The 7,747-nt window shown below is 42.1% G+C and overlaps 1 protein-coding gene across 1 annotated transcript; it reads left to right on the plus strand.

The window, feature by feature from the left end:
* The first annotated feature begins 2,095 nt into the window (after positions 1–2,095).
* LOC120065886 (ladderlectin-like) lies at positions 2,096–2,989 on the plus strand. The gene is made up of 3 exons (XM_039016931.1): positions 2,096–2,171; positions 2,537–2,670; positions 2,834–2,989. The coding sequence occupies exons 1-3, from the start codon at positions 2,096–2,098 to the stop codon at positions 2,987–2,989; spliced, it is 366 nt and encodes a 121-aa protein (XP_038872859.1).
* The last annotated feature ends 4,758 nt before the right edge of the window (positions 2,990–7,747 follow it).

Consider the following 7,747-nt stretch of genomic DNA (forward strand, 5'->3'; position numbering starts at 1 on the left):
AAAGTACTCAGACTGATTTGTATCAGACTGTTATATCATAGCCCCAGTTGTTATTGGCCGTTGATTACATCGATTTTTTACATGGTTGGGTTGCACATTTTTTTTAATCAAATTGGGTCGTGGGCCAAACAAGTTTGGGAACACCTGCTGTAGCTGTACCCTATAAGGCCCTATAAGGTCTATTGTACCATTAGTTATAGGTCAATATTTGTACCCTTGCAGGTTTGTCAAACCAGCACCACAATCATTTACCCAAGAGGCCTGTAATAGTGATAGGTTGTTTGGAAATGAACAGCTCTTTTTGAATATACCTTTTTGGTGAATGTCAGGAACTGAATCGAATGGATGAAAGAGCCAATCATTTGGTTCCCTGATTTGCATACTACTACTTTTTGAGCCACAAACAACGATTCTCTGCAGTTGAGTTCAGAATCATTCTCTGAAGATGTTGAATTCTCACCACAGAAAGAATCAATATTGGGGAGAGTGCTTCATTCTGGGCCACTCTCAGTTTTGCAGTGCGTAAACAACATTTCACGACTTGCAAACATTCAACACATAATGGTAGGCTACTTTTTTTGACTTTACATCAGAGATTTGCAATTTTTTCATGATTCTCTGTCAGTTTTTAAGCATTTTGAACAAAGAGCCACGTGGGAGCCAAATGAACATATCTTTTACATGAATGGAGCTAAATTATCCGGCTCACCGAAAAAAAAAATTGCTCGGCACTTTATTGTCAAATGCTCTTATGTAAGCCTTTTTAAAGACTTCAGAACAGTTAGCAGACATAATCAAACTTTAATGAACATATCCTTAGATGACTTAAATTTGTACAATACTTCCTTTTGCTGGTGGCCAACAATAAGTAACTAAAAGCCATGACCCCACTAGGCCACACCGCCAATGATTGTACCTTCACATAAAACATAATAGGTACAAACATGTACCATAATACTAGATTATCTGCACATGTACCCTAAAAGATATCGAACCTCTAAAGGTACATTATGTGTAATTTGATATTTTTATACCCCAGGGAACAATACTGTACCCTAACCGTACCCATTTTCTCCGTGTGTAGGAAAACGTTTGGTACAGAGAGGGTTCTTATTCTGCATTCAAACAAACAGATCAAGGATCATCTGGTGAATTTGGTCATGGTCTGTGGTGGTTCTTATTAAAAGGCCTGGAGGGCTGATCACCATGCAGTGGCCTTAGGGCCTTAAGTAGGCATGTAACACGTTTTCCTTCACAGATTTTTCAGGGAAGCAAACAGAGTTAATACAAACCAACCTGTCTCTGAAAAACCTATTTAAAGGAGAGGAGGAATAGGTCGAATTTAGGACACGGAGAGAGACCCAGTGAAGTTCTTTGAAGATCTCTGAAAAAGTGAAGCTACAACTGAAGATTTCAAAAGGTGAGATTTCAACAGTTATTAATTTAAAACTGCACCTGTCTGCATTCCAATTGGTACCCTACTCCCTATGTAGTGAGCTACTTTTGAAAAGGGCCCATAGAGCCTACAGTATGTGTTCCTTGTCAAAGTAGTGCACTACATAGGGAATATGGTGACATTTAGGAAGCATACATTTTCCTGTGTGCTAGGCTATTCTATTGTATGTGGTTGAAGGAATGATACCTGGTATTCCTTATCATAGTGTTTCCCAAACTCGGTCCAAAATGTGCACCCAAGGACCGAAATGGGGAAACATTGCCTTAGGAGTTCCATATGTACCCAACACAGTTTTTCCATAACCTCTCCTCCAGTTCCCCCAGATCAACTTATTGGATTTATTCCAGTACAAGCACAGCTGACAAATGGTCAACTAATCATCAAGCCCTTTAACTGAATCTGATGTGATAGCAGTGGAATACATCAGCTAAGTGGAATGGCTGGGAGTAATCGAGGAGAGGCTAGGGAAACTGCATTCACCTACTCTGAAGTACTCACTGAATTTGTCTTAACGGCTTCTCTCTCTCTCACTGTATTTGTCTGTCTCTCTGTCTGTCTGTGTGGCGCTCTTTCGCTCTCTCTCTCTCTCTCTCTCTCTCTCTCTCTCTCTCTCTCTCTCTCTCTCAGAAGACTATAACGATGGCGATGTTGACCATTCTTCTGCTTCTCAGCGCTGCCATTGTTCTGGGCGAGGCCTTTGATCTACGTGCCACAAGTAAGAGGGAATCCATTCTACACTTTACATTATGAATTAATTAATTCTGTATTTTTTTATGTTTTAGCAGAGGTGTGTGTGTGTGTGTGTGTGTGTGTGTGTGTGTGTGTGTGTGTGTGTGTGTGTGTGTGTGTGTGTGTGTGTGTGTGTGTGTGTGTGTGTGTGTGTGTGTGTGTGTGTGTGTGTGTGTGTGTGTGTGTGTGTGTGTGTGTGTGTGTGTGTGTGTCCGACCGACCGACCGACCGACCAGTAATATTGAATAGTTATTTATTATGCAAGGTGATTTGTAGATCAGTCAGCATCCTCTCACCTTTAAAGTAAAGTCAACTTCAGTTTGGAACGTGCACTGTGTCTCCTCCTTACAGATGCTGTGGTGGTGGAGGAACAGCAGGAGGTAGGAGCAGCAGAGAGTGATCCTCCATGCCCCGGAGGTTGGACCAAATACGAATCACGTTGCTTTATGTTTGTCAACACTGCAATGACATGGCCCCAAGCTGAGGTATATCATTCTTACCCACTACTGTGAATTAAAGTAGAAGTTAAATTGAAATCAACTCTCTTATTTGTTTCGACGTTATTGTCCAGAAGACAAATTCTCACAGACTGGCCTACTGACTAATACCTACATTATGAAATGTCTTTGTCCCTGTCACTTTCTCTAGAGCTACTGTCTATCCCTTCGAGCAAACCTGGCCTCTGTGCACAACTGTGGGGAGAACTATAATTTACAGCAATTGGTGTTGAAAAACACTGGCCAACAACATTCTACCTGGATTGGAGGATTTGATGCTATTCAGGTAGAGTATACTCACAGATGAATAGGATATTTGCTCATCAATATCTCAAGGGTCACTTGTGAAGTCAGATCTAGGTTTGAACGATCTTATAGATGTACTCCCCCCAAAAATACCCACTTCAGTATTCCCTGGCACACTATAATAATAATAATAATAATAACAATGACGAAAGTAACAATAATACAAAACTCATTAAGTATTTATGGTTGTGAAATAGTAGTATTAGGGGAAGTGATGGCAGTAGTAATGGTAGTAATAGTAGTGGTAGTGGTAGTGGAAGGGGTAGTGACGGCAGCAGTAGTGGTAGTAGTAGTAATAGTAGTGGTAGTGGTAGGGGTCATGACGGCAGTAGTAATGGTAGTAATAGTAGTGGGAGTGGTAGTGGTAGTGACGGCAGTAGTAGTGGTAGCAGTAGTAATAGTAGTGGTAGTGGTAGGGGTAGTGACAGCAGTAGTAGTGGTAGCAGTAGTAATAGTAGTGGTAGTGGTAGGGGTAGTGACGGCAGTAGTAGTGGTAGCAGTAGTAATAGTAGTGGTAGGGGTAGTGACGGCAGTAGTAGTGGTAGTAGTAGTAATAGTAGTGGTAGTGGTAGTGACAGCAGTAGTAGTGGTAGTAGTAGTAGTAGTGGTGGGGTAGTGACGGCAGTAGTAATGGTAGTAATAGTAGTGGTAGGGGTAGTGACGGCAGTAGTAATGGTAGTAATAGTAGTGGTAGTGGTAGTGACGGCAGTAGTAGTGGTAGCAGTAGTAATAGTAGTGGTAGTGGTAAGGTCAATTGAAAATCAGAGCATGCTATGTCAATGATAAGGGTGTTGAATGCGAGAGATTCCTGTTTTTTTCCCATGTGAGCACAGAGTGAAATGCAGAGGCGATCAACGCTGTTATAATGGAAACTACTGGCAAATACAACTCAACCCAAACTCATCTGCCAAACTTACGATGGGGGAAAGCTGCATGTTATGTACCCAGTAGGTCCCTCTGGCCCTCTGGCACTGGCCTTTTAACTATCCCACGCCTAGGACCAAGAGGCATGGAGAGTCAGCCTTTAGCTACTAAGCCCCCAGCCTCTGGAATAGTCTGCCAGAGAACCTGAGGGGGGCCGAAACTATGGACATATTTAAAAGAGATCTTAAAACACACTTTTTTACCTCTGCTTTTCCTTAGGTCGTTTTTTAGTTGTTCAGTTTGTGTAATTATTTAGTTTTTGTCTTATATTTGTTGTGTAGTAAATATTTCAGCTTTTATTTTCATTGTTCTTTGTTAGTTTTTCTCCTCTAAAGCACATTGTGCTACATTCCATGTCTGAAATGTGCTGTATAAATAAAGCTTGATTTGATTTACGTGGGCAGCAAGGTGGGGTTCAGGCGCTCGTGAAAACCCACTGTCAATATGCCCTGTTCATTCATTGTTATGCCCACAAACTAAACTTAGTTTAGGCACAGGGGACAAACAATATTCAAAACGCAAAAAATGTTTTTGCATCCATTGACAATTTTACCCATCATGCATTTTACAGACATGCTTACTGAGGTTGACAATACCATTCGGTTACCGGGAGGCTGTGCAACTCATAGGAACTTCAAAAGTAGAGCAGTGCATGCTGTGCACGAAGGCCAGAGATCATTGGACACTGTTTTTGATCGGATCATTACTGAGCCCAGCTGTGATAAAGATTCAATCGCCCAGAGCAGTGCTCTGAAACAGAAACTGAAGGACTTCATGTTAATTGTTTTAGTTGGTGTTTGAGGCCATTTTTTGATTCACCGAACAACTGTTTCAGGCCCTACAGAGCAAATCTCTTGACGTAAGACATTCTTGTGTACAGGTAGATGGTACATGGCTATTTCAGCCACACCAGTTGCTGACAGGTGTATAAAATCGAGCACACCGCGATGCAGTCTCCATAGACAAACACTGGCTGTAGAATGGCCTTACTGAAGAGCTCAGTGACTTTCAATGTGGCAACGTCATAGGATGCCACCTTTCCAACAAGTCAGATTGTAAAAATTTCTGCCCTACTAGAGCTGCCACGGTCAACTGTAAGTACTGTTATTGTGAGGTGGAAATGTCTAGGAGCAACAACGGCTCAGCCGCTAAGTGGTAGGCCACACAAGCTGACAGAATGGGACCACCAAGTGCTGAAGCGCGTAGTGCGTAAAAATCATCTGTCCTAGCTTCCCGAGTGGCGCAGTGCTCTAAGGCAATGCATCGCAGTGCTAGCTGTGCCACTAGAGATCCTGGTTCGCAGCCAGCCGTAACCGGGAGACCAATGGGGCGGCGCACAATTGGCCCAGCGTCGTCCGGGTTAGGGGAGGGTTTGACCTGCAGGGATGTTCTTGTCCCATCACGCACTAGCAACTCCTGTGGCGGGCCGGGCGCAATGCACGCTGGCACGGTCGCCAGGTGTACGTGTTTCCTCCAACACATCAGTGCGGCTGGCTTCCGGGTTAAGCGGGCATTGTGTCAAGAAGCGGTGCATGGTTGGGTTGTGTTTCGGCGGACGCACGGCTCTCGACCTTCGCCTCTCCCGAGTCCTTACGGGAGTTGCAGCGATGGGACAAGACTAACTACCAAATGGATACCACGAAATTGGGGAGAAAAAGGGGTAAAAAAAATATATATAATAATAACTAAAGAAATGTAAAAAATAAGATCTAAAAATAAAGAACAACGAATAAAATAAAGAACAAAAAATGTCATTCATATAAAAATAAATAAACAAAAAATAATCATCTGTCCTTGGTTGCAACACTCACTACTGAGTTCCAAACTGCCTCTGGAAGCAACATCAGCACAAGAACTGTTCCTCAGGAGCATCATGAAATGGGTTTCCATGGCCAAGCAGCCGCACACAAGCCTAAGTACAACATGCGCAATGCCAAGCGTTGGCTGGAGTGGTGTAAAGCTTGCCGCCATTGGACTCTGGAGCAGTGGAAATGCGTTCTCTGGAGTGATGAATCACGCCATTCCAGTGAAGGAAAATCTTAATACTACAGCACAATGACATTCTAGACAATTCTGTGCTTCCAACTTTGTGGCAACAGTTTGGGGAAGGCCCTTTCATGTTTCAGCATGACGATGCCCCTGTGCACAAAGTAAGGTCCATACAGAAATGTATTGTCGAGATTGGTGTGGAAGAACTTGCCTGGCCTGCACAGAACCCTGAGCTAAACTCCATCGAACAACTTTGGGATGAACTGTAACACCGACTCCAAGCCAGGCATAATTGCCCAACATCAGTGCCCGACCTCACTAATGCTCTTGTGGCTGAATGGAAGCTAGTCCCTGCAGCAATGTTCCAACATCTAGTGGAAAGCCTTCACAGAAGAGTGGAGGCTGTTAAAGCAGCAAAGGGGGAACCAACTCCATATTAATGCCCATGATTTTGGAATGAGATGTTCAACGAGCAGGTGTTCACATACTTTTCGTCATGTAGTGTATCTGTGACCAACAGATGCATATCTGCATTCCCAGTCATGTGAAATCCACAGATTAGGTCCTAATGAATTTATTTAAATTAAATGATTTCCTTATAGGAACTGTAACTCAGCAACATCTTTGAAATTGTTGCATATTTGTTCAGTATATAAATTAATGGGTGCAATTAAGAAAACCGTTCCAATAGGATTCTGATAGAGGTGATTACAAAATCCTATAGAATTGCTAAAATCATATAGGGTCCAACAGTATTACTTTTTATTTCCAATAGGAAAAAATGGGTCTAATAGGATTCCAATAGGATTCTGATACAGGTGACACAAAATCCTATAGGACTGCGAGAATCCTACAGGATCCAATATGATAACTTTTTAATTTAAATCAAATCAAATCAAATGTCATTTGTCACATGCGCCAAAAACAACAATAACCTTACTGTTAAATGCTTACTTACAAGTAGTCCAATAGTATTCCAATAGGATTCTGATTGAGGTGTTGCAAAATCCTATAGGATTGTGAGAATCCTATGGGATTCTATTTGAAAAATCACAAATGCTATAGGATTTTTTGACCAAGGATAGGCCAACATTGCTGTTCTCCAGAATGAACGAGTAGTACGTTCCACCTAGCCACCTTGCCACCACATTCAGCAGCGTTTTTTGGGCATCACATAACCCATCACCTGCACTTTAGGAGTGGAAGCCTTTACTGTTAGTTGAAGTTGTTTGGGATGGCTGTGTGGATTCCGTCTATTACTCCATTCGTATTTGGGAACCCATTGATGGGAAAGAAACCCCTCTTGAATTTAACCTGTTGTGCGATGGTATATGGAAATTGAATGTTACAGTTCATTTGACTGATGATTGTCCCCAAAACATTGGCTCATTGAGGGATGTGAGATGGTGATCGCCAAGCTCCCACTGAAAAGTACCCATTGCCAAAAACCTGAGGGTGGATAGCACTTTGATGTGCAGCGGAAAGTGTTTGCTTTTCTAAAGTAGATTTTAAATCCTCGCAAAGATCCTATGTGATTGGTTTTTGGAAACTACAGTATATCTGATGAGCCAATCTGTTCTTTCTGCAAAAAAGTCCCATCTGTCTCTAAAAACACGCTCTCTGCGGAATGCAGCCTGTGCTAAATCTTCCAACAGGGCAAGATCAGCCATCTCTCATTCGAATTTTCCCATTATATTAGTATTTTATAGTATTTCAACAATGGTTTCACTTTCACACATGCCTCTAATTTAACACATTACTGTACTTTATGTGGATTATCTGAGGACGTGGAAACCGGTCAGTATATTTTACAATAGTTATCTTTTGTTTATTTTTAGTCCCATCC

This window comes from Salvelinus namaycush, chromosome 21, assembly GCF_016432855.1.
Source record: "Salvelinus namaycush isolate Seneca chromosome 21, SaNama_1.0, whole genome shotgun sequence".
Taxonomy (NCBI): domain Eukaryota; kingdom Metazoa; phylum Chordata; class Actinopteri; order Salmoniformes; family Salmonidae; genus Salvelinus; species Salvelinus namaycush.

Coding starts and splice junctions, on each gene's coding strand:
- LOC120065886 (XM_039016931.1), top strand. CDS start 2,096: ATGGCGATGTTGACCATTCTTCTGCTTCTCAGCGCTGCCATTGTTCTG. Junction 2,172..2,536: donor CTTTGATCTACGTGCCACAA/GTAAGAGGGAAT, acceptor TCCTCCTTACAG/ATGCTGTGGTGGTGGAGGAA. Junction 2,671..2,833: donor TGACATGGCCCCAAGCTGAG/GTATATCATTCT, acceptor CACTTTCTCTAG/AGCTACTGTCTATCCCTTCG.